We start from the raw sequence: 27,152 nt of genomic DNA on the forward strand, positions 1-27,152 counted from the left end.
GTTCAATTCCTCAGCAGCACATAAGCAGAAAAAGCCGCAAGTGGATGATGTGGCTCAAGTGGTAGAGCGCTAGCCTTGAACTGAAGAGCTGAGGGACAGCGCCCAGGCCCAGAGTTCAGGCCCCATGACAGACCAAGAAAAAAAAGAAAGAAAGAAAGAACACAAGATTAAATATGCACTCCTGAGCAACATTTCAGTTGTGATCATAGCTGTCCCTGTGCTCGCAGAGGCAGGCACCTTCGGTTTCCTGTCACACCCTGTCACACAGTGAGACGCCCCTTTCTTTGAAACTTTTCTTGTTTGGTCCCCTTGATCTCAAACCCACTGCCACATTTCATTTTTTTCCTTTTTTTTTTTTTTTTTTTTTTGGTCAATCATGGGGCTTGAACTGAGGACCTGGGCGCTGTCCCTGAGCTCTTTTGCTCAAGGCTAGTGCTCTACCACTTTGAGCCACAGCGCCACTTCCCTTTTTCTGGTGGTTAATTGGAGACAAGAGCCTCACAGACTTTTCCTATCTGGCTGGCTTTGAACCATGTCACCTGAAAGTGCTAGGTTTACAGGTATAAGTCACCAGCACCAGTTTTTTCATTAGACTTATTGCTATTCCCTCCTACTTGGGGTTTCTACCTTTAGTTTGTGCCCTCATTCCATCCTCCACAGCATAGATAGTAATTTTCAGTGCCAAGTATAAGCTTATCCCTTCCCTAAATAAAGCCCTTCAATGGTTCCCAACTGCATATCTAAGGTCCTCTGTAATCTGCTTCTTGCCTTTCTATCCAGTCTTATGATACATTACATTTCCTTCTGGCCATATACATCAGTTACATATAACCACTTGTTTTCCTTCCTTCCTTTTTTTCTTTCTTTTTCTCTGTCTTTCTCTTCCTTCCTCCCTCCCTTCCTTCTTTTTTTTTTGTGTGTGCTGATCCTGGGTCTTGAACTCAGGGTCTAGGCACTGTCCCTGAGCTCTTTTTGCTCAAGGCTAGTGCTCCACAGCTCTACCTCCAGCTTTTTAGTGGTTAATTGGAGATGAGTTTCATGGACTTTCCTGCCTGGGCTGGCTTTGAACCACTCTCAGATATCAGCCTCCTGAGTAAGATTACAGGTATGATGTCTGGGAAGATGGCTCAGTGGTAGAGTGCTTGCCTTGCATGCATGAGGCTCTGGGTTCAATTCCTCAGAACCACATAAGCAGAAAAAGCCAGAAATGGTGCTGTGGTTCAAATGGTAGAGTGCTAGCCTTGAGCTGAAGAGCTGAGGGACAGTGCCCAGGCCCAGAGTTCTGGCCCCATGACAGGCATAAAAAAAAAAAAAAAAAAAAAGATTACAGGTATGAGCTACTGGTGCCTGGCTTCCATCTGGGATTTTGTAAACACATTTTCTTAGTTCTATGCCTATTATACTCACACAGCTTCCTCTATTTTGGGGGGGGGGGGTCCAGTCGTGGGGCCTGAACTCTGGGCCTGGGCGCTGTCCCTTAGCTCTTCAGCTCAAGGCTAGCACTCTACCACTTGAGCCACAGCACCACTTCCGGCTTTTTTTCTTTTTGCTTATGTGTTGCTGAGGAATCGAACCCATGGCCTCATGCATGTAAGGCAAGTGCTCTACCACTGAGCCACCTTCCCAGCCCCCAGCTTCCTCTATGTGGCATGTTTTTACCAACTCCCTTCCTCTTCAGTCCTCACCTTACAACCCCCTTCAAGACATCTTTCTTCTATATAGACAGGACATATTACCACCTACCATATTTGAAAAGGCAATGACTCTAAAATCCTTTGAACTGAAATTCTAAATGAAAAGAGATAAATGATCCTTTAAGACCTAACCTTATTTTCACCTTAATATAGTTTTGAGGAATTTGTTCTGAGTTTAAATAGAGCCGGAGATGGCTGATTTGTGAGATGCACCAGGAAAATAAACATGTTATCCTTTTCATAAATCCTAGAAACAAGATTGAAGATAAAGCTATTAATCAACTATCCCTTGAGTAGAAAGGAAGATAATATTTTATCTCACTGAAGTTAGTATACCTGTAATCCTAGCTGACATCTAAGGAGCACAGTTCGAATCCAGCCTGGGCAAGTCTGTCTCTTATCTTGTTATTCATCAGAAATCCAGAAGTGGAGTTGTGGCTCAAGTGGTAGAGCCCTCCCTCAGAGAAATGCCCAGGCCCTGAGTCCAAGCCCTAGGACCACCATAGACATACACAAAAAATTTTTGGAACATAGAAGAAAAGCATAGTAAGTTGCTGCTAGTAGTATTTGCTTTAAGAAAAGCAAGCATTGAAAGCTTGTAGGTGATTCAGATTGTAAAAGCAGACATGAGCTCCTCTAGGAAAAGCTACAATAAAGGCAACTGTTTTGATAGTCAAATCTGGGGCTTACACACAAGTGAGATGAGATGGTGTCAACAAGAGGTTGTGAACAGGATTCTGTGCATCAATGCTGGCTTATAAGACATTTATGTCCTTTTACCTACAGGTTATCTCCAAATAAATGTGCCTCCCTTGATACTTGACTCAAGGAGCAGAGTCAAACTTAGACCTTTCATTAAACATTTAATGACATTCAATAAACTAAGAAAAGTGAGGTGAAGAACACAAGGAGTACCTACTTTCCTGGGGTAACAGATCAGTGAACTGTTCTACAACTATGGGTAGCGTAACAGTCCTGTGTGCTATAGAAGCAGATGGGAAATGGTGCTGGACTATATGACGAAGAACCAGGGCAGGTTTTACAGAAATGCTGACACCTTAGCCAGACCTTCAGCACTGATTAGGTGTTCCCAGCATAGAAGAAGAAAACAGAGTACCCTCAATTCATGGGGATTCTCTGAACATCATGTTGCATCTGAACCCAAGTAGGCAAGTGATGAAGACGATCATGATGAGCATCAAATGCAAACCTAAGAAATTCATCATGGAGCTTGATGAGAAACTCTTGAAAGATTTTAAATAGAGGAGTGTATTTACAAAAAGGTCACCCTAGCCAGGTATTGGTGGCTCACTCCTCTAATCTTATCTACTCAGGAGGCTGAGATCTGAGGATTATTGTTCAAAGCAGGAAAGTCCATGAGACTTTTATCTCCAATTAACCATAAAAAACTGGAAGTGGAGCTGTAGCTAAAGTGGTAAAGTGCTAGAATAAGAAACCTAAAGGAGGGCTGGGAAGATGGCTCAGTGGTAGAGCGATTGCCTTGCATGCCTGAGGCCCTGGGTTCGATTCCTCAGCACCACACAAGCAAAAAGAAAAAAGCCGGAGTGGCGCTGTGGCTCAAGTGATAGAGTGCTAGCCTTGAGCTGAAGAGCTGAGGGACAGCGTCCAGGCCCAGAGTTCAGGCCCCACGACTGGACCCAAAAAAAAAAAAAAGAAACCTAAAGGAGAGCACCTTGGCTGTGAGTTCAAGCCCCAGTACTGGCATGTGCATATGAACGTACATACCCCCCCACACACAGAGTCACCATAGTCAGGTGCCAGTTGCTTATGCTTGTAATCCTAGCTACTCAAGAGACTGGTTCTGGAGGATTGAGGTTCAAAGCCAGCCCAGGCAGAAAAGTCAGCAAGACTTTATTTCCAATAACCAGCTGGTTAAGCCAAACTGGAGGTGTGGCTTAAGGGGTTTCACTGCCCTCTTTGGGCTTAAAGCAGTACTACTGTAGGACACCCATCTTTGAGATGTGTCTAGTTTCTGGGAAAGTGTTTTTATTAACCATTATCATAGCTCTCTGGAGGTTATGGCCCTTCTCCACCACTTCTCTTGTTCTGCATCTGCAGCTTAGGTGGCTACCACCTGGTTTCCACCTGGCCTTCATTCTCATCCACTCACCCCCCCATTGCTTTGGCCCCACCTCTGCACCATCATCCCATGCTTAGACACCAGGCTCCAGAGTGCAGCTGACTACTGTCTTCCCGGACTCTCAGTGGTGCATTCCTTTCAGCTTTGGTGATGGATGTCCTCCAGTTCCTCTTACAGAGTGCGATTTCCAGCTGCAAGTCTGGTAGCCATTCTAGCAGCCCTACATAGTAGAAAGACAGGGAAGAAGGGACTGCAGAGGTGGAAGAAAAGCCAACTAAGGATGGTTGTTGCTGAGCTGGGAGTGTTGTAGAACAAAAGGATCCTTAGATTTAGCCAAGTGGTGGTGGAATGTTAAAAGCCTAGTTGGAATAGGCTCAGATGAGAAAGTTTAGCACTATCTAGGAGCAGAGAAATCAGATTCAGTTTAGAGGAAGAAGGAATTTTCAGATTCTTACAACTAATGCAATTAAGAATATACTTGGATGTTAATGGGAGCCATGAATTGATTTGTAGAAATTTACAAGGAAGGGCTGGGAAGGTGGCTCAGTGGTAGAGTGCTTGCCTTGCATGCCTGAGGCCCTGGGTTCGATTCCCTAGCACCACATAAGCAAAAAGAAAAAAGCCGGATGTGGCGCTATGGCTCAAGTGGTAGAGCGCTAGCCTTGAGCTGAAGAGCTGAGGGACAGCGCCCAGGCCCAGAGTTCAGGCCCCATGACCGGACCCCTCCCAAAAAAAGAAATTTACAAGGAAGTAAAGGGACCTGTTTTCAGAATCTCAAGTCTGTTAGCAGGTGATGGGATTCTAACCATAAGTGGTAGCTGGCCTTTGATTTGCCTATAAATCTTTTTTATTGTAAAAAGGAAGGAAAGCAGAGCCAGGGGCACAGAGGCTGCAGGTGAGTGGTAGATTTTGTGGTGGGCAGTTTCCTTGTTTTGGGGTTTTTTTTTGTTTGTTTAGTGGATTGGTTTTTATAGTGCTTGGCCTGGGGCTTGAACTCAGGGCCTGGGCACTGTCCATGAGCTCTTTTTGCTCAAGGCTAGTGCTCTACTACTTGAACCACAGCTCCATTTCCAGTTTTCTGGTGGTTAATTGGAGAGTCTCATGGATTTTCCTGCCTGGGCTAGTCAAACTGGGATCCTCAGAGCTCAACCTCTGAAGTGGCTAGGATTTAGGAATGAGCCACAGGCCCCCTGCTGTTCCTGAGGTTTTTAGCTGAAGCCAGCTACTCTATCACTTGAACAATGACTCCACTTCTTTTTTTTTCCTGGTAGATAACTGGAGATGTGTCTGATTTTCCTTCCCCAAGCTTGTTTTGAACCATGTCTTCAGATCTCAACCTCCTGAGTAGCTAGGATTACAGGCCTGAGCCACCAGTGCTGAATTAATTTGGTATATGTTTAATCATGTTTTGGTACCAGTTCTGCTGTCCCTTTATCAATCAAGACAGATGCTCTACCACTTGAGCCACAGTTCCATATCCAGCCTTTTTAGTGATTAATTGGAGATAAGAGGCTAATTTTTTTTTTTGTCAGTCGTGGGCCTTGAACTCTGGGCCTGAGCGCTGTCCTTCAGCTCTTCAGCTCAACGCTAGCGCTCTATCACTTGAGCTACAGCACCACTTCTAGTTTTCTGATGGTTTATTGGAGGTAAGAATTTCACGGACTTTCCTGCCCAGGCTGGCTTTGAACCACAATCCTCAGATCTCAGCCTCCTGAGTAGCTAGGATTACAGGCGTGAGCCACCGGCACCCGGCAAGAGGCTAATATTTTTAAGACACTATGATGGGGAAGGAATGGAGGAGTTAGCCTTAAGAGCCAGCACTCCTGACATCTTCATTGTTGTTTCCTTTTCCCTTATCAATGGATCATAATATTTTTTTCTCTCAGAGGTATAGTACCAAAAAATTTTTTTTAGAAAGCTGGGAAGGTGGCTCAGTGGTAGAGTGCTTGCCTTGCATGCCTGAGGCCCTGGGTTTGATTCCTCAGCACCACATAAGCAAAAAGAAAAAAAAAGCCGGAAGTGGCACTGTGGCTCAAGTGGTAGAGCGCTAGCCTTGAGCTGAAGAGCTGAAGAGCTGAGGGACAGTGCCCAGGCCCAGAGTTCAGGCCCCACGACCGGACCCAAAAAAAAAAAATTCTTTTTAGCCCATGCTATGTTAAACAAAAACAAAAACAAAAACAGGGCTGGGAAGGTGGCTCAGTGGTAGAGCGCTTGCCTTGCATGCATGAGGCCCTGGGTTCAATTTCTCAGCACCACATAAGAAAAAAGCCGGAAGTGGCGCTGTGGCTCAGGTGGTAGAGTGCTAGCCTTGACCTGAAGAGCTGAGGGACAGCGCACAGGCCCAGAGTTCAGGCCCCATGACCAGCCCCCTCCCCCCAAAAACAAACAAAAATCACTTTTTTGCTTGTACATAACAACACATAATTTTTGTTTGATTTTTTCCCACTTACTAGTTCTATATTCAAAATTAGGTTGCAAGTTTTTGGAGGGAAGATATAATACTAACAATACCATACTTCATTGATTCAACAAATATTTACTATCCAGCCACTATCCAGCCAGCATGCTTGTAATCCAGGCATTTGGAAGTTGAATCAGAGGGCTAGAGAATTCAATGACAGAGCTGAGAATGTGGCTTAGTAGTAAAGTGCTTGTCTAGCATGCATGAAGCCCTGGGTTCCATTCCTCAATACTACATAAACAGAAAAGACCAGAAGTGGTGCTGTGGCTCAAGTGGTAGAGTACTAGCCTTGAGCACAGAGAGGCTCAAGGACAGTGCCCAGACCCTGAGTTCAAGCTCCTGGATTGGGAAAAAAAAAAAAATTAAGTTTCAGTGTTGGCTACACAGTAAGAAACTATCTCAAAGTATGTTGTTGTGTAACTATTTTCTATTGGGAGTTAGGCACTGAGTCAGAGGCATAAGCCCTCTCTGGCTGTAAAGATGCTCACAGGAGACAAATGGGGAACTTTGTGAGTTTGTATTGTGTGGGATTTTTTTTTTCTTTGTCAGCAGTGGGGCGATGTTCCTGAGCTCCACAGCCCAAGGCTAGTGCTCTACCACTTTGAGCCACAGCACCACTTCCAATTTTCTGGTGGTTACTGATGATAAGAGTCATATGGACTTTCCTGCCCTGGCTGGCTTTTTGAACAGTGATCCTCAGATCTTAGCTTCCTGAGTAGATAGGATTACAGATGTGAGCCACTGGGTGCCTAGAATGAGGAAATTAAAAAAAAATTATTGTAAAGATGCTGTACAGAGGGGTTACAGTTACATGAGTAAGGCAATGAGAACATTTCTTGTTGAGCATTGCTACCCCTTCCTTTGTGGTTCTCCCACTATCCCTCCCCCAAAAGGGAAATCTGAAGTCATCAAAGGGAATAACCTTCTGCTCTTAAAACTGTAAAGGAATAAAATGACAAAAGTGGAGTATCAACTGGGTGTGCCCAAACTGGAGAGAAACAATATTTCTGGAAAACAGAGAGGGAGGAGGTAGTCAAATATCTGGGAAGACTAACCTAGTAAACAGGATTTAAACATTTTTTTGTGGGTGTGTGTCAGTCCTGGGCTAGAACTCAGGGCCTGGGCGCTGTCCCTGAGATTTTTATGCCTAAGGCTAGGGCTCTACCACTTGAGCCACAGTTCCACTTCTGGGATTTTGGTAATTAGGTGGAAGTAAGAGTCTCACAGCTTTTCCAGTCCTTATTGGCTTTGAGCCATGATTCTCACATGTCAGCCTCTCGAGTAGCTAGGACTTTTAATTCTATAAATTCAGGATTGGCTTAATTGGGAAGATATTTATTTATTTGCCAGTCTTGGGGCTTGAACTCAGGGCCTGGGCATTGTCCCTGAGATTCTTTTGCTCAAGGCTAGCACTCTATCACTTGAGCCACAGTGCCAATTCTGGCTTTCTGTTTATGGGGTAGAGGAATCGAACCCAGAGCTTCATGCATGCAAGGCAAGCACTCTACCACTAAGCCACATTCCCAGCACGTGAACATAGTTCTGAGGGATAGCTGCTTAAATAGGGAGAATGTGGGTCACCTAATGCTGAAACTCGTGAGCTCAGGGCCAATGTTTTACCCTCCAAGCTTTGGCCTTTGACAGGGCAGGGCAGTCGTGCAGGTCCTTTTACTTTGTATGTTTCCATTTTCCTTGCAGTCACCACACAATATTCAGAAAAGCCGCTTTATTGGTCTCTGCGGCACTTTTCCTAGATGATAGTCTAAACAAGTCCCAAGTAGAACCCACGGTGCTGCTACAGCTGCTGTAGTTATCAGAAAACACCCTCCCAAGCCGGGCGCTGGTGGCTCACGCCTGTAATCCTAGCTACTCAGGAGGCTGAGATCTGAGGATCGCGGTTCAAAGCCAGCCCGGGCAGGAAAGACCGTGAGACTCCTATCTCCAATAAACCACCAGAAAACCGGAAGTGGCGCTGTAGCTCAAGTGGTAGAGCGCTTGCCTTGAGCTGAAGAGCTGAGGGACAGCGCCCAGGCCCAGAGTTCATGCCCCACAACCGACAAAAAAAAAAAAAAAAAAAAAAGAAAACACCCTCCCACTTTGCTTCGGTGGGTGAGTAGCTGCCGAAGCCACCACTTTACGCCACAGCCACCAGCACCGGTGACCACTCGGCTGTGCCCCAAACCCTGAAGGGGTTCAAATCCCCTCCCCCACTCCTGACCCAGGAGGGGTCCAAAGCCCCCTCCCCCACTCCTCTGACCCTGGAGGGGTCCCAAGCCCCCTCCCCCACTCCTCTGACCCTGGAGGGCTCCAAAGCCCCCTCCCCCTCTCCTCTGACCCTGGAGGGGCCCAAAGCCCCCTCCCCCTCTCCTCTGACTCGGGAAGGGTCCAAAGCCCCCTCCCCCACTCCTGACCCTGGAGGGGTCCCAAGCCCCCTCCCCCACTCCTCTGACCCTGGAGGGGTCTAAAGCCGCCTCCCCCACTCCTCTGACTCGGGAAGGGTCCAAAGCCCCCCCCCCTTCCGACCCTGCAGGAGTTCAAGGCCCTCCTATACCCCGAGGCACTCCGTGCGGCCCGGCCCGCGCTACGCCACTTGCGCACACCCCCAGCCCTGTCATAGTGTTACTTAAAACTACGCAGACTTCACCGCGCAGCGGACCAAGCGGATCGCTATTCAAATAAACCACATACAGCGCTGACGAATTGGAGGCGAAGGGAAGGGCCCGGCCGAACCACTGTCAAACCGCAGGCAGTCAGCGGTGGAAGGAACTATCGCCGGAAGCCGGCTCTCGCGGGAACTTCCAGAGTGGGGACCGCTAGCCACGTGACCGTGAGGGCGGGGCTGACGCTCTCCGCCTCTCCGCGCCGAGCAGCCACGTAGGCTGCATTCGGTAGTCTAGGTAGGAGGCGTGGCCTAGGCCCTTTGCGTGGTACGTGCCTTGCCCCGCCCCTTCCGGAGCCCGGATGAAGAGTAACGCCATTGCCGCCGGAGCCGCCGAGAACACTCGCGGACGCGACTGGACCGTGGACCGGCCGCGCCATGAGACTCCTCCCACGCCTGCTTCTGCTGCTCTTGCTGGTGTTTCCCGCCACCGTGTTGCTCCCGAGCAGCCGGGCAGGTGAGGCGAGGGCCGTGGGCGGCGGGGCTGGGTCGGCGTGAAGACGCCGAAGAAGGCAAGTTTGAAGTTGGAGGCGGTAGCCGCGCGGCTTCCGTCCTCGCCATCTCGCCTCCAACGCCCCGCGCGAGCCGGCGAGCCTCCTGGCGCCCCGGGACCCCGGCCCGCAGCGGCGGCCGCCCGAGGGCGCGGGGCGGCGGGCACGCGTGCGCGCCGGGCCCCCGAGGCCGCCCGCGGCGCCGCTCCGCCCCCGGCGCCCGCGCTGACGTGTCTTTAGCGGCTCGCCGGACCCGCCAGCTCCCCATTCATTCGCGCTCGCGCCGGTGGTCGGCCGGCCTCGGCTCTCGCCGCCTCGCGATTCCGGCCCACTGGCTCGCTTCTCCGCACCGGATCCCCGTGGGAGGCTCGACTTCAGAACCTCCCGGGGCCCGCGCCCCGGTTGGCAAGCTCTGCGCCCCTGCGCGCTGATTAGCCCGCCTTCGTCCTTTCCCTCTGCACGGTCATTTGCACTTTTGTTGTTGTTGGCTGGAAACGTATTTAAAAAAATAGAAAGAATTGGTGTGTGGCAAGCTGTGTGTGTGTGTGTGCGTGCGTGTGTGTGCGTGTGTAACGTTACTGGGGCCTGAACTATGGCAAGTTTGTATGTGTGTGTGTGCGCGCGCGCGCGTGTGTAACGTTACTGGGGCCTGAACTATGGCAAGTTTAATGTGTGTGTGTGTGTGTGTGTGGTGTGTTACTGAGGCCTGAACTCGGCCTCAGCGCTGTCCCTTAGCTTTTTCCACTCAAGGCTAGCGCTCTACTACTTTGAGCCACAGCACCACTTCTGTCTTTCTGGTGGTTAATTGGAGATAAGAGTCGATTGGACTTTGGGTCTGGCATTGGGGGATCTCAGCCTCCTAAGTGGCCGCAATTACTGGCTTGAGCCACCGACACCCTTCTAAAGTTTTACTTTTTGAAGTATAGCTTTATTCATTCCAGTGGTTAACCTGGGGCAAAAATAACTTAATATGGCAGAAAACAAAACCATGGAGATGGAACTGAATTGCCCTGGCATTGTTATCAACTTCGATTTTCTACCTTATTAAGTGAAATAATAAGTCGAAGTGATCACTACATGTCTTTCCATTCTCTTAAGTTTGAGCAGTCTGTGTGGCTGAGTGAGTGATAATGATTAGTGTCCTCCGGCTGCTCCGTAGCTGCAAGGCAGAGAAAAGTGAAGTGTCTGGTTTTTTGTTGAGTGGCTGGTATAACTTTGTATTTCGTGTTTAAAAAGGCTTTTGAAAATAATTTGCAAGCTGTAAATATGACACTTCAGTCCTTTTTTAGCCAATAAGGACTTAATGAGGTGAAGACTGAAAAGAATGGTACACACACACACAGACAGACATGCACACACACTGCATTGCCTGGGCCTTGCACATATGTCTCTTCCCACAGTTTTTCCTCTACTAAATTGCCACATCATCATTCCTTCTGAGAAGTGGTCAAAGGCTTGTTAGAACTCTGAAATGAATATTTGAGGCTCTTGCCTGAAATAGTGTAGCTTATGTAAGTTACCAATTATAGTCAACTCTCATATCAGTGTTTCTTGTCTAATACTGAGAATGATATTTTCTTTTAGACCAAGCCTTTTGTTTTTGTTTTCATTGTAGGAATTTCTTGCCTTTGTAAGAAAATTCCTCTGTGTGTGTGTGTGTGTGTGTGTGTGTGTGTGTGTGTGTGTGTGTGTGAGAGAGAGAGAGAGAGAGAGTGTACTGGAGTTAGCACTCAGGGCCTCATGCTTGCTAAGTAGGTAATCTACCACTTGAGTCGCCCTGCCAAGAAAGGGTCTGGACATTGATCCTCCTTTTTGTGCTTCCCTTTGTCACGATGACAGTCCTGTACCACTGCCCACCAGTTATGCTTCTCTGGTAGCCTGGGATGGCTTTGAATGATAGATGCACACATCCATGTCCAGCCATTGGTTAAAATGGAGTCTCTTAAACTTGTGTGCTGAGGATAGTCTTGAACCACAATCTCTAGATTACCACCTCCCAACTAGTGAGGATTTTATGCTTGAGCCACCATGCCAGGCTTTTTGTTTTTTGAGACAAGTGTTCACAATTTGGCCCAGACTGAGTTTAACATTATGTTCAGACTACCAAGTGCTGAGGTTATAGACAAGATTACAGGTATGCCACACACAGCTCAAATTTGTTTTTCTTAATTTGTATAACAAAATTGCTTGCAGTTCTTATTTTGGACTTAAAGCCAATTTCTGTAGTTCATTTTTTCAATGTCAAGTGCATTGTCTAATTAAACAGCAGTTCCCATTAAAATTAATATATAGTAAAGACTGCTGCATAAGATAGTCTATTTTTGGATTGGGATTAGTGGTAGAGTGCTTGCCTAGCATGCATAAAGCCCTGGGTTCAATTCCTAAGTACTATATAAACAGAAAGCCAGAAGTGGAGCTTTGGCTCAAGTGGTAGAGTGCTAGCCTTGAGCAAAAGAAGCTCAGGGCCAGTGCCCAGGTCCTGAGTTCAAGCCCCAGGACTGGCAAAGAAAAAAAAGATAGTGTCTACTTTTACATGCATAGTTTAGCATCATTAAAGTGATTCAGGAGACTTGAGTTATTTCAGGGGGAACATTTTCTTGCCTATCCCTGATTTTTAAAGAAACATTGGTATTGTTGCCTATCCCTGATTTTTAAAGAAACATTGGTATTGAGGTACAAGGTAACTGCTTATTTTATATTTTATTGTTAGGGTCATTAGTAGTGGCTCAAGATCTTACAGAAGATGAAGAAACAGTGGAAGATTCAATAATTGAAGTTGAAGATGATGAAGTTGAGGTAGAAGAAGATGAACCCACAGATTTGGTTAGTATTATACACTGTTTAATGTAGATTTATACAGTGCATTAACAATTTACTCTTTATAGACAAGTTTAGTATTAAAATTCTTTTATGGGGTTTTAAGAATTTATATTCAAAGTGGCTTGAAGTTGGGAGAATAGGGTCTAATTATTGAGGTGGAGCATGAATATATGTATTTTCTGGAGTAGGGAAGGAGACAGGAGACACTTAAAAGAATTATTCAGGATCATATAGATGTAAATGTAGATGGATAACAGTACAGAAGGCTGACCCTGGACCATAAGATGTTGGAGTCCATGGAGCTTGGTTTTCCAGCTTGTCTTTTGTAACTTTGCTTTTTTTTGTATGTGTTTGCTTTCGTGTACTAAGTATTCATTGAATCATATTCAGTGTGCCTTGACTGTGTCAGGCACTGTTCTGAAAGCTAAAATGAGCAGGTAAGATACTTGCTCTTGGAATTTCCATGTCTCAGAAATGGTATATGTGTGTTTTGGTGTTATGAGATGAGGAGCAGATGTCCTTTGAAGAGTATACAGGGATTAGAAAAGGTCGCCTAGAAGTTGTATACTCTGAAGTTTTTACCATGTAATTAACAGTGTGACAGAATCGCTAATTTTACTATTTCTGTAGGAGTACACTGTGTGTGTGTGTGTGTGTGTGTGTTTTGTTTTATGCCAGACCTCTAGTTTGAACTCAGCCTGTACACGTGTGTGTGTGTGTGTGTGTGTGTGTTTTGTTTTATGCCAGACCTCTAGTTTGAACTCAGCCTGTACGTGTGTGTGTGTGTGTGTGTGTGTGTTTTGTTTTATGCCAGACCTCTAGTTTGAACTCAGCCTGTACACTGTCTTGAACTTCTGTGTGTAAGGATAGTGCTATACAACACTTGAACCACAACTCCACTCCTGAGCAGATAGGATTACAGCTTTGAGCTACCAGCACCCAGATTCATTTTTTTTTTTTCCTTTCAAACTGGTCCATTACTATAATTGTTGGTTGTTCCTGGATGCTTGAAACCTTCAGTCTGAAACAGATCTGCTAGATTCTTAGTGGGTTGATATGCACACTCAGAGGAATGTTCTACAGTTTTTTTTTGTCAGTTGTGGGCATTGAACTCTGGGCCTGGTTACTGTCCCTGAGCTCTTCAGCTCAAGGCTAGGGCTCTACTACTTGAGCCACAGTGCCACTTGCAGTTTTCTAGTGGTTTATTGGAGATAAGAGTCTCATGGACTCAAAGCTTTGAACCATAATCCTTAAATCTCTGCCTTCTGAGTAGCTAGGAATACAGGTGTGAGCCACCGGCACCTGGCTGTTCTGCAATTTTTTGTGTGTGTGTGTCTATCATGGGGCCTGGGCCTGGGCACTGTCCCTTATGTCTTCAGCTCAAGGCTAGCACTCTACCACTTGAGCCGTAGTGCCACTTCTAGCTTCTTCTGCTTATGTGGTGCTGAGGAATCGAACCCAGGGTCTCATGTATGCAAGGCAAGCACTCTACCATTAAGCCACCTTCTCAGCCCCTGGTCTGCAATTTTTAACTGTCATATGATGAAATTCAGGAAGAGTTATGAAGAAGCATTATTTTTTTCTAAATTAGGTGAAGTTTTTTATTTAAAAATGTGTTTTACTTTCACAGTAATCCCTGTTCAATATTGTTTTTCTTAGGCAGAAGATAAAGAAGAAGAAGATGTGTCTGGTGAACCTGAAGCTTCACCAAGTGCAGATACAACTATCTTGTTTGTAAAAGGAGAAGGTAATGCAGAATTACTCATTTGAACTCATGTATAGGAAGGGATGTTTCAATCTTGAACTTGCTTTTTTTGGGGGGGAAGCGTTAGTAATATCTAAAAATCTTATTCATCTTCCTCTTTTATGTAACATATATTACAATATTACACATACAAGGATATTGGAAATTTGATAAGCATGAATACTAGTATCTGTGGTGTTGCTGGTGTTTAAACTAAAGAGAAAAATAAGTCATATGGTTTACTTAGGAATTGAATGTCCTTTTCAAAGATACTTTTTTCAGCACTGTAGGCGTAGCTCAGGTGATGAAGTGCCTACCTAGCAAGCACAAGGTCCTGTGCTTAAACCCCAGTACTATACTATCCAAAAAACAAAAACTAAGTTACTGGGAGTTTTTTTGTTTGTTTTTGTTTTTGTTTTTGGTGTGAGTTTTGAGGCTTGAACTCAGCATCTGGGCACTGTCCTTGAGCATTCTATACTTAAGTAAGTCACTGTTCCACATCTGACTTTTTAGTGGTTAATGGGAGATAAGAGTCTCATTGATTTTCCTGCCCTGGCTGGTTCGGAACATTGAGCCTCAGATGTCAACCTCTGGTGTAGCTAGGATTATAGGCATAAGCATCTGGTGCCTGGAGCCTCAAAGATACTGTGTTTAAATTTGTTTTACAAAGTGGCTCAGCAGAGGAATTTTGTACATGCATACATACATATATACATTTATCTATACATACATACAGAGATATTATATATGTATATACTTTTATTACTTGAGCATTTTATTTACATATATTATTTGTTTAAGGAAGGTTCCATTGTAACAGTTTTCACATATGCATAGTGTATTAATCCCCCATCACTCTCTATCTACTCTTATATTCCCAAAACAATTTTAGCATGTTTCACTATTTTCACACATACAAACAAATTACTCAGACCATATTCATCCCTATTCACCTTCTTTGTTAGTCTTTTCCCCTCCCACTGTTGCCTATTTCCCCAACAGAACTTGTTTTGCTTTCCTGTCATTCTTCCCCCTTATCAAGACATATACTTAAGTACTGTACATGTCTTCCTCACTCCCACTGGTACCATGTTACCCACTTGCACCCCTCAGTAGTGCCTGTACCTTGCTCAGAACAATCCACTACTGCCTTCTCCTTCCTCAGCTCCCAAACCTTTGATCAGCAGCTTTCATAGAGACAGAATCTTATTATATAGCCCAGGTTGGCTTCGTAGCTCAGACTGACCCCAAACTTGTGATCATCCTGCTTTAGCCTCTTAGGCTTTGAAATTACAGTTGTGTACCACCATGTCCAGCTAGAAATTCTGTTATATTCTTTAATGTTTGCATACTAGTGAAATATTAATTATCATTAAACTGTGGATCACGACTAGGTCAGGTTGAATAATACTTTGCACCAGAAATGTTACAGGGTTTTTGTAGTGGTGGTGGTCTGGGTCTTTTTGGCAGTTGTTTTTTGTTTTGTTCTGTTTTGGAGTTTAATTTTTATTTTTTATTTATTTTATTTAATTTTTTGTGTGCCCGTACTAGGGCTTAAACTTAGGGCCTGGGTACTGTCCCTGAGCTGCTTTTGCTCAAGGCTAGCTCTCTACCATTTGAGCCACAGCGCCACTTCTGGCTTTCTCTGTTTATGTGGTATTGAGGAATCAAACCCAGGGTTTCATGCATGCTAGGCAAGCACTCTACCACTATGCCATATTCCCAGCCCTTAGTTTTTATTTTATTTTTTTTTTTAGTGTTTGTTTATAAATAATGGGGTATTTTGTGCATGGAATCCAGGTCCACACATGAAATTTCATGTGTACCTTATCTATATAATGTAAAGGTACTTTTTTTCTTTTTTTTTTTTGCCAGTCCTAGGCACTGTCCCTGAACTTCTTTTGCTCAAGGCTAGCACTCTACCACTTAAGTCACAGCACCACTTCCAGCTTTTTCTGTATATGTGGTACTGAGGAATCGAACCAAGGGCTTCATGCATGCTAGGCAAAAGTCTACCACCAAGCCACATTCCTAGCCCTGTAAAGGTACTTTTATGCAATATTTTCAGTGTGCCTGCATTTTGACTACAACCCATCACTTGAAACCAGGTGGAATTACCACTTACAGCATCCTTGTCAGTGCTCAGAAAGCTTCCAGATTCTAGAGCATTTTAAGTCTTTAGATTAGGGATGTTCAACCTGTGAATCTAAAGCTGTTGCATTTACTGAGGGTTCTGTGATAGGGAATGTTCTCAAAACTTTGTGTGTGTGGTTTAACCCTAACCGGGTGTCCCAACACTATCCAGTTTGCAAATAGATTGTGGAGATAGAATTCATACTCAGACTTACATGACACCTAGCCTGTACAATACTGGGTAAAACTGCTTAGTAGACTACAATACAAATTAGTTACAGAAAACTTGATAATAGAAATTATTAATTTTCCTGGTGTTTTCAAAATGTTTTCGGTCTTATTATACATATTCCAACTTTATGCCTACAAAAAGTATTTGAATGACTTTTTTTCCATTACGTTCAATTTTCAGTTTGACTTAATTGCCTAATTAGGATAACCAGTTTTCAGATACCAATTTTCAGATGAAATGCTAGACTTTTTCTTTGTCATTCCTTCCATTTATTTGCACAGGTAACTTTGATAATTATGCTGACTAAAGTGCAGAAGTCTTTCTTGGACCACAAAATTTGGAAATAACTCGGCCTGAAATTGTCATTCTCAGTTCAGTTCCTTAGTGGGAATCCTACAGTACAGATGAAAGAGTTTAAGCTTTTATCATTGCTCCAATCAGTTACTAGTGTGTGACTAGAGCACTCAGTTAAAAACAATTCTGAAGTCATTTCCATGTGTGCAGAAAATTGTGCCAGAATCTGTTAATACTGTCTCTTTTGTTTTATTACTCTGGAAATGTGTACTGATTTCTTGTCTTTTGTGTTTTAGATTTTCCAGCAAATAACATTGTGAAGTTCCTGGTAGGCTTCACAAACAAGGGTACAGAAGATTTTATTGTTGAATCCTTAGATGCCTCGTTCCGTTATCCTCAGGACTACCAGTTTTACATCCAGAATTTCACAGCTCTTCCTCTGAACACTGTAGTGCAGCCTCAAAGACAGGCAACTTTTGAGTATTCCTTCATTCCTGCAGAGCCCATGGGTGGAAGGCCCTTTGGTCTGGTCATCAATTTGAACTACAAGGATTTGAATGTAAGGCCTTCTAAGCCTTTGCAGTTTGACTTTTGTTTTGTTTATGTTAGAGATGGGTAGGATAGTTTACATTATTTTATATATACCGTATTCAGGTGCCTGTTTTGTGGTTGAAACTATCAACAATACAACAATTTCTGTCAAGTCTAGAGGGGAAGATGGTCATAAACAAAAAACAGGCACTAAAACGAATGTGATTTATATTAGAGCTCTGCAATTAGATGCTGTTGTGTGGTGTGAAAGTGACTTGAGCTAGATCTTAAAAGGAAGTAAGCCATTAGTGGAGTCTACTTCTTAGGTGTTACTATGTGTCCTTGTTGCTTGCTTTTTGCTCATTTCACTGTTGCTAAAGACTTTGTCACTTTTCCTATCATTTTATGTGCTCATGGTAAAATACAAGATTTATAAGGATAGTTTTAGCAGCAGAGTGTATATCTTAGTACTAATTTATGAGACTCAAATGTCCTAAATAACACCTCAGTGTCCTAGTAAAACCTATTTCCAGTGCCAACTAAATTAAATTTAATTGTACTTCAGTGAGACATGAGATAGATTATTCTCAAGTTATATAACTTCTTTTTTTTTGTGGGGGGGAAGGTCCGTCTTGGGGCCTGAACTCTGGCCTGGGCGCTGCCCCTCAGCTCTTCAGCTCAAGGCTAGCGCTCTACCACTTGAGCCACAGCGCCACTTCCAGCTTTTTTCTTTTTGCTTATGTGGTGCTGAAGAATCAAACCCAGGGCCTCAGGCATGCAAGGCAAGCGCTCTACCACTGAGCCACCTTCCCAGCCCCTGAAGTTATATAACTATTATTTTGAGAAAAGGATGAAAAGTCTACCTCTCTACTACCAAGTAACTTTGTTTTTATTTTATTTATTTTTATTTATTTTTTGTCGGTCATGGGGCTTGAACTCTGGTCCTGGGTGCTGTCCCTGCACTCTTCATCTCAAGGTGAGCACTCTACTGCTTGAGCCACAGTGCCACTTTGGTTTTCTAGTGGTTTATTGGAGATAAGAGTGTCATGGATATTCCTGCCTGGGCTGGCTTTGAACCGAGATCCTCAGATCTTGGCCTCCTGAGTAGCTAGGATTACAGGCGTGAGCCACCGGCACCCAGCTTATTTATCTTTGTAGCCAGTACAGAAGCCTGAACTCAGGGTTCATGGTCTTGCTTCGCTTTTTTCTGCTTAAAGTTGGTGTTCTACTACTTGTGACACATTTCCACTCCCAGTTTTTTGCTGGTTAATTGTAGATAAAAGTCACTTGGTTTTGTCTGCTTTGGCTGATTTCAAACTTAGATCTTCTGATCTTAGCCTCCTGATAGCTAGGATTATAGTTCTGAGCCACCAGCACCTGGGATTATCATTGAAAGACCTTGAAATACAATTTACGTAATTACTATTTAGCAGTTTGTGACAGTGTTGTAAAAGTAATACCTTCATGTGAAGCACCAAATATTAAGAGGCATACTCTTTGAATATGTTCTAGTGATTCTGATGTCTTTGCCACCTGTTAAAAATTGTTTCAAGACTAGCAAAAAAAATAGTTTGATACTGAAAACCACCAGCCCATTTATTATGAAGAAATTACTACCCGCCCATTTCTAGTTTAGTATATGCATTTGATTTGGTTTAGGTCTGTGTTGTGTCTTGACACTATCTGCTGTTACAACTATTGTACATTTTCATGTGTCCTTCCTTGTTTTTTTTTAAAGATTGTAAACAGAAGCTAGAACTGCTAATGTGGAATGCTCTGTGAGCTTTCTTTCTGCATATTTTGTATAATTTTTACTGTATTTTCTTGGTTCTTCGCACCACCATCTTTCCATTCCCTGCTGTAAATGGAGAGCAACTTAGGCAAAGTTGGAGACATTTTTAATCCTGTAAGAGAAATTAACTTCATAGTTTTGAACACAGTTAGGTATATAAGTGATGAGAAAGAAGTTATATTGTCAGAGTAACTTAAGAAATCTTGCAGGCTTTTATTTTTTCAATAAATGGCATGTTTTTGAAATTTATAATTATTTTTTAATCAGGGCAATGTGTTCCAAGATGCTGTCTTCAATCAAACAGTTACAGTTATTGAAAGAGAGGATGGGTTGGATGGAGAAACGTAAGTGAAAGTTATAGTCTGTAGGTCTTGATATCTCATAAGATGGGAATGGAAGTATGTTTTTAGGTGAACAAAATGGAATTGACTGTACAGATGTGATGTGGTGAAATCATTAGCACAGAGGTCCATACTTAGGTGATTCTTATACTTTAATGCTTTACTAAGCAGGAAAGATAGTTGAAAGTGACAAAAATGTCTTGTAAAAGTAATATTTTGGTTTCCATCCTTTTCTAAATTCTTTTCCACTCCATGGTAAGTTAAATTCCTCTAAATATTAATTTCTAGTAATTGAAAGAACTCATCTTGAAAGCGAGTTCTTTTTTAGTTAGAAAAAGATCTTACTGTAACTTATATTTAAATCTTTTATTGACGGTTGCACTTAAATACCTAAAGGAAATGTATAGAACCTGTTGCCTAGATCTAAGTTGAGTTAAAAGTATTTTATTCCTTTTCCCTACAAATGACCTGTTTATATTATCTCTTTACTCAGAATCTTTATGTATATGTTCCTTGCTGGTCTTGGACTTCTGCTTGTTGTTGGCCTTCATCAACTCCTAGAATCTAGAAAGGTAATTACGAGTGAATGAACAGCTGTTTTTCAGTCCTGGGGCTTGAACTCACATCCTGGGCACTGTCTTTGAACTTCAGTTGCATTCTACCACTCAAGCCACAGTGCCATTTCTGGCTTGTTCTGTTTATGTGGTACTGAGGAATTGAACCCAGGGCTTCATGCATGCTAGGCAAGCACTCTACTACTAAGCCACATTGCCAGCCCCAACTTTTTTTTTTTAAAGCAAGGATTTCTTTTAGTATAGCATGGTTAAAAGTAAGGAAAAATAGAAAAATTTTCTGCTTAGGCAGTGGAAGTTAAAGACTGAATGACATTCTTACTGTACTGAATACAACATAGTTCTTAATGGCTATTCTTACAGTTTTACGTTGTCTTTTCAAAATAGCCAACAAACAGCTGAGTGCTGATGGCTGTACTAGCTACTCAAGGCTTGGAGGATTGAGGTTTGAAGCTAGCCTGAGTAGAAAAAAAGTCCACGAGACCTCCAATTAACCAGCAAAATGTTGGACTAGAGTCAGGGATCAAGAGGTAGAATACAGTCATGAGTAAGAAAGCTGAGTGAGAGCAGAAGACCCAACTGTAAGTCCCCACCATCAAAAACTGCACATTGGATATGTAACGTGAATTTGTATTTGCAGTTAGTGTCCTGTGAGTGATATTTACCATTTATTGTTATTCTCAATTTTATTAGTTTTTATTCTTCAGACTTAGAAAAATGTCATTGTTCTGTTTATTGTACTTTTTTAAAAAACCAGTTCTGGGGCTTGAACTCAAGGTCTAGGCACTTACCCTAAGCCTCTTTGTGCTCAAGGTTAGCCCTCTACCACTTGAGCCACATCACCACTTCTGGCTTGTTCTAAGTAATTTATTGGAGATGAGTCTCGATGGCTTTTTTTCTGCCTAGACTAGCTTTAAACCATGATGCTCAGATCTCAGTCTCTTGAGTAGCTAGGATTATAAGCATGAGCCACTGGTGCCTGGCTGTTTATTGTACTTTTTTAGTGGATGTTGCAACTAATCAGAAATATTTATTACATTTTCATGGTATGCTACTTTAATCATTATGTGTGTGTGCATGCTGATACTGGACCTTGAATTCGGATCCTGGGTGCTATTCCTCAGTTTTTTTGCTCAAGGCCAGTGCTCTACCTTTTGAGCTACAGTTCTACTCCAACCTTCTGGTGGTTAATTGGAAGTAAGAGTCTTAAAGACTTCCCTGCACAGGCTGACTTTGAACCACAATCCTTAGATGTCAGCTTCCTGAGTAGGTAGGATTAAATGTATAAGGCCACCAACATCTGGCTTTACACAAGATTTTATAAGCTGTAGGAAACTTAATTACAAGAATAATTTCTTTTTTGGGTTTTTTTTGGGGGGGGGGTACTGAGTTTGAACTCAGCACCTCGAGCTTACTTGGCTTGTTTGCTAGGTTGGCATTTTGCTGGTTATTTTGGTGTTGGACCCTTGTGAACTTTTCTGTCTGGGCTGGCCTGAAACTATGATGTTTCCTCCTGAGTAGCTAGAATTATAGGCATGAGCCACCAGCTCTAGGACGATGTTTTAAAACTAAAACATGGACTGGGAAGGTGGCTCAGTGGTAGAGTGCTTGCCTTCCATTCATGAGGCCCTGGGTTCGATTCCTCAGTATCACATAAGCCGAAAAAGCCAGAAGTGGTGCTATGGCTCAAGTTTCGGTAGAGCACTAGCCTTGAGCTGAAGAGCTGAGGGACAGTGCTCAGGCCCAGAGTTCAGGCCCCACCACAGACCAAAAAAAAAAAAAAAAAAAAAGCTAGAACATAAAATCAAAGCAATAATATAATCTGTATGTTTAGATACTTAACATACTTTTCTTCATCTATGTTTAAAAAGTAGGATAAACAATACTGTGCTATTCCTTTAAAATACATCTTTATGTTCTCTCAGCGCAAGAGACCCATACAGAAAGTAGAAATGGGTACATCAAGTCAAAATGATGTTGACATGAGTTGGATTCCTCAGGAAACTTTGAATCAAATCAGTAAGTAGTCTTACAGAGTTGGTAAGACAATGTGCTTCAGTGCTATTTGAATTTATCTTTTCTATTACCTTTGTAAAATCTAATATGGCTCCTGAAAACTGTAAAGACATTTATTTTTCATGCTTTAACTTAGAAATGCTTTTAAACATAGTTATTTCCAAATATCCGAGTTCTCTGTTTCTAATCTGTTTCCTATGTCTTTCTTTCCTGTGGCTTCAGTGCAGAGTAGAAGAGGTGAGGCAATTTTCTTACGGTATTTGCTATAGTTTTGGGGACTCTTGTATAGCACAATAATATTGTACAGCAAGTTGAATGTGTAATGGAACAGTTTACAGGTACTGTATTTCACTAAAAAAAACACTAATTACTGCTTTTTGAAGCATATATGTTTAAGTTTACCTGATAGTTTACCTGAAATACATTTCCAACTTTCCTGTAAGTTTTTTAAATGTTAATTTTTATGGAGTATAAGAGTTTTGTTCTCCATTTGTTAAAGGTCTTTAAAAGTTTTATTTTAAAAGCAATAACTTACAGAACATTAAATTGTTCAGATGTGAAAACTAGTCACTTCCTGGCTTCAATAATCCCCTTTCTCATGTCTGATTGGTACTATGTATCAGAAATATGTCCTATGCATTTTTGTGAGTGTTAAACTCACAGGGCATGATACTGTCACACAGTTCCAGTGGAAACTTTCACTTTATAGGCATTGGACATCTATGTGCTAGTTGCATATATGTTTATCTCACTTGATAAAAAAAAGTATTCCTTTATATAAATACATAAACATTATAATAGATAAAGCCTATTTTATATGAAAAGTGTTTTAAGTTATTGACAGTTTTTCCCTCTGTGATAATGCTGCAGTATCCTCACATATAAATTTCAATGTTAAATTAAAATGTATTAAATTTTGTTAAATTTGAAATAAAATATTAAACAATGAATATTCTCACAGTAGATTTGTAAGGTAACACTGTGTGCTGATACCAGGGCTGTGAACTAAGAGCCCTTTGTTCTTACTTGGCTTTTTTGCTCACAGCCAGCACTCTACCACACCTTTCTACATCTCCTGTCCAGCATTTTACTGCTTAATTGGAAATAGAATCTCTCACATTTTCCTGTACATGCTGATTTCATAACTTGATTCCGCAGATCTCAGACCTCCTGAGTTGCTTGAATTACAGATTTGAGCCACTGGCATCCAGCTTTTAAGGACTAATTACCATTAATATTTTAGTCAGCACATAAACAGACTTAAGAGATGTTTTACTTTTTCAATTTTTTGCCAGTACCAGGGTTTGAGTTGGGGTCTCATGCTTATTTAGCTGGTGCTCTACCCACTTGAGCCATGTATCTAGCCCAACTTTTTGTTGGTTATTTGGGACTTTTCTCTCTTAGGTTGGCTTTCAACTTCTGACTCTTACCACCTGAGTAGCTAGAATTATAGATGTGAGCCATCAATACTCAGTTTTTAAAATGTTTTTAATAAGTATTTACTGTAAAATATTAAAAACAGGAATGATGATCTAGTAATTTTTTGAGGGAAAGATGTTAAGCATGTTTTGTTTTCATTTAATAAAGAATATAAATCTCATATTAACTAGAAGAATTGTTTAGTGGATAGAGACAGAATCTCTTTTATGTTGCCCAACCTGGCCTTGAAACTGAGTTCATCTGGTGATACAGGCATACATTCCCACACCTTTTATTTTTCCTTTGGAATATTAGCTTATGTCACAGTCCTGATACATAAAATGTTCTTTGAAAGTAAGAAAGGGGTACTTTCCTTTTCACTTCCTTTCATTATTTTTTCATATCCTTTTTACTTTTTTTTTTTTTTTCGTGCCAGGGTTTGAACTCAGGAGCTGAGTGCTGTCTTTGAGCATTTTTGGCTCAAGGCTCGTACTCTACTATTTAAGCCACAGTTCTACTTCAGGCTTCTTGGTAGTTTATTGGAGATGAATCTCATGGACTTTGCTGCCTATGCTGGCTTTGAATTGCAATCCTTAGATCATCCTCCTGAGTAGGCAGGATTACAGGTGTGAGCCACTGGTGCCCAGCAGCCTTTCTTTCACTTTTTAAGGAAGACTATTCTTCTATGGAATGGAAATAGAAAAAGCACAACACATTTATTTTCTGTAAACCTTATGAAAAGTCTCCTGTGGGAAATAAATGAAGAGATGTAAAAAAAAAAATAGGGAGATGCTAATTTTTTTTTTAGTTTTTTTATTTATTTTTTGCCAGTCCTGGCTTGAACTCATTGCCTGGGCACTGTCCCTGAGCTTCTCATGCTTGAGGCTCGCACTCTACCCTTGAGCCACAGCACCACTTCCAGCTTTTTCTGTGTATGTGGTACTGAGGAATTGAACCCAGGGCTTCATGCATGTGAGGCAAGCACTCTACCACTAAGCCACATTCCCAGCCCAAGAACTGCTAGTTTTCTTTTTTTCCTACTTGCTAGTCCAGGTAAATTTATTAAATTGCCAAAGTTGTACAAACTGAATAACTGCATTAAAATTTTTTAAAGGATTAATTTATGCATGTATAAACAGGTTGAATTACAGAGTTCATGATTTTGCCTGGTGTTTGCAGCAGCACCGTAACCACAGTTTTCCTATGCTAGTTACAGAATAGGTGCATTTTAATTGGAGTTGCCCTTAGATGTATTCATGCATGTATATGTACTTTTTTAACATGGTGATAAAGTTGAAGGAAAACACTTACAAATTTTTCTTGTTATTCTTGTTGTTAGAATAATCAGGCAAGCTTAAAGCGTTTGTTTTCTTCCAGATAAAGCTTCACCAAGAAGGCTGCCTAGGAAGCGGGCACAGAAGAGATCGGTGGGATCTGATGAGTAAATGTTCCTTTGTGCAACAATTCAGTCTGTACTTACCCTGCCCTAATGTTTCTCGCCCGATGAGAATTAGTGCAGAGAAGTCATACCACCATAGAAGGCAACTACTACTTATGTGTGGACTGAGCAATCAGAGTCTGTGGCAATAATATTGCTGAAAATGCACTGCATTCATTTTTCTAAAAGTAACAAATTTGGTTTTTTTTTAAACCATTAAAATCTATGTGTGTGCGTGTGTATGTGAGCAGTTGGTGTTACCATAATCATTGTTGAACTACCTGAAATCTGCCTTTAGAATACTAAATATAATGTTCTTGTCTCTTTTTAACATTTTCTTATTTTTGTCCCCAAACTCTGGATATTTGCTCTTATTATGAAGTCTCACCTTGAACTATTTTAAGGAAATACTTTGTTTCTTCCTTGGAACCATCTAGATTGAGGCTCAAATTAGCAGTTTGTTGTTGCTCTGCTCTAAGAAGTATTCTAAAGGCATGAACAGGAGTAGCTGCTTCATTAGCAATAGAATTGTTTTGGTATTCTGCTGCTGTTTGCAATAATGCACACCTTGAGAAAACTTACCAAACTTTAGGAATTTGGGAATTCTGGCAACAAAATTGTGAAATATGAAAATTTTGCTGACTTTGGAATACAAAGTTTAACCCTGCCTCTTTTTTTAAAAAACAAAACAAAACAAAAAGTAGTACATTTGTGCAAACTGAGTTGTTGTGTCCTCCATTGTTTTTTATTTCTGACCCAGGACAAGCTCTGGAATGATGAGACCTATTCTAATGGTCTTTTGTTTTTTAAAGGGAGAAGGTTTTTCTCCTTGAAAGTGTTCCATCTGAAAAGTTGTCTTGCTTTGCCAACCAAGCAGAGCAAATGATAGGGCAGAGATGCGTTTCAACTAGTTCTTGCCCACAAAAACATGAATTGAAAAGTTTTAAACTAGTTGTTTCTGATCTGATTTTTGGGGGGAGTGGAAGGGATGTTGGTTATTGACATATCTATTTTTGGTTATTGTGGGAAAATTCAAGCACTTAAGACATTGGAATCAGATTAAATTGGACTTTATAAAATCTTAGAGTTATTCTTTACCTTGGTGTAGTAAATTTAAGTTTGGCATTACTGTCAAACTAGATAAAAGGTAAAATTTAGTATGAGTAAATAAGAGGATTTCCCCTCTGTCTTTAAGCCATACTTATATATGAAATTTTAAAGGCTCTTCAATTCTTGACCTCTCCTTAATCTCATCTTCTTTGGTACAATCCCCTCCACACACACTCATGCCCACACATCCAAAGGAGGAAAACAGTGGCAAAACAAGATACACAAACACAAAACCTTTTTCAAGCTGTTGATGTGTTTATTTAAACATCTGAGCCAAAACCAATGACAATGAGTTTCTGTATAATTGTTAATTACTTTGCAAGAGGGGCCAAGGATATATGTATATATATATATGAACTGCTGGACTATGAACTTTCTATTCCTATAATATAAAGTAAGTTTTAATTGGGTTGTGTGTTTATTTTGAAAAAGTTCTGTGGGGTCTAAGTAACTGCATGTTTTCTGGCTTAATGTAATATAAGAGACCCTTCTTATTTTTCAGGAAACATTTTCCAAAGCATTTTAGTGAATATCTGTTTTTGAAACTACTAGAGCATAATGCAGTAAGGTGTGATTACGAGATGTTAAATGGCCTGTGGAGTCTTCTTGAATACCTGGTCATGCACAGGCAATCAATCGCAAGGCCGAACTGGGCTCCAGCCGCCCTTCTCACCCTCAAGTCACTTGCCTTACACATAGCAGTTCTTCCATCTCTGACATTTAAACTAGTATAGAATGGGAACGGTTGAAACTTAAATCTTCAACTGCCAGGAGTGTACTATATAGCATCAGTCAGAATTTAGCAGCAATCTAACTCCATAATAAATGGAATTCAATTCCACACATGGTTTGTTCAAGCACACTTAATAAGTAGTCTATTTTTAAATGTCTTTTTAACATGTAAATGTTTGGATGAAGTTTTTCTTAGTTTGAATATATTCATTTGCTACATCAACCATGATTTCAGAATTCTCCTTTTGAACAACTTGGTTTCAGAATCTGTAAAATGGACTTAATCTTGTGTAACTGACCTGTTATCGAGATATGTGAGCATATGTGTTCATAAAGAATGGATCTTGCTTTGATTGTATATCTTCATTCTGTACATGTTCTTTCCTCCTGCCTCTAAAACATTATGTGGGGGTGGGAGGAGATTGCCCAGCTGCCCTGTGCTTCCTCAGAGGAGAAGCCTAGGGGAAGGAATGGAGTAGAAGTCATAAATTCAGAAGGAAAAAAAAAATTAGTAAGGTTTTTCTTCATTTTCTTAAGCAGCTTCAGAAAATTTGATGGAAAAGGTATATTTA

General features: G+C 41.8%; 2 protein-coding genes across 6 annotated transcripts in view; both read left to right on the forward strand.

The window, feature by feature from the left end:
* Cage1 (cancer antigen 1) overlaps window positions 1–2,612 on the forward strand; it is a 53,181-nt gene extending 50,569 nt beyond the window's left edge. For 3 of the 5 annotated variants that reach the window (XM_070024613.1, XM_070024615.1, XM_070024614.1), the window contains one exon: window positions 2,481–2,611. In XM_070024613.1, the coding sequence (XP_069880714.1) occupies window positions 2,481–2,495 (15 nt within the window). In that variant the 3' untranslated portion in view covers window positions 2,496–2,611. Of the gene's footprint in view, window positions 1–2,480 lie in introns of all 5 variants that reach the window. The other 2 variants (XM_070024616.1, XM_070024619.1) reach the window with 1 other exon arrangement.
* A 6,576-nt stretch (window positions 2,613–9,188) lies between these two features.
* On the forward strand, window positions 9,189–26,938 carry Ssr1 (signal sequence receptor subunit 1). Its single transcript, XM_070024622.1, has 8 exons — window positions 9,189–9,372; window positions 12,117–12,229; window positions 13,886–13,973; window positions 16,926–17,188; window positions 19,220–19,296; window positions 19,787–19,865; window positions 21,791–21,884; window positions 24,678–26,938. The coding sequence occupies exons 1-8, from the start codon at window positions 9,294–9,296 to the stop codon at window positions 24,743–24,745; spliced, it is 861 nt and encodes a 286-aa protein (XP_069880723.1). The 5' UTR covers window positions 9,189–9,293; the 3' UTR covers window positions 24,746–26,938.
* The last annotated feature ends 214 nt before the right edge of the window (window positions 26,939–27,152 follow it).

The sequence above is a fragment of the Dipodomys merriami genome, unplaced genomic scaffold, assembly GCF_024711535.1.
Source record: "Dipodomys merriami isolate MVZ:Mamm:240054 unplaced genomic scaffold, mDipMer1.0.p SCAF_16, whole genome shotgun sequence".
In the NCBI taxonomy this organism is placed as follows: Eukaryota; Metazoa; Chordata; class Mammalia; order Rodentia; family Heteromyidae; genus Dipodomys; species Dipodomys merriami.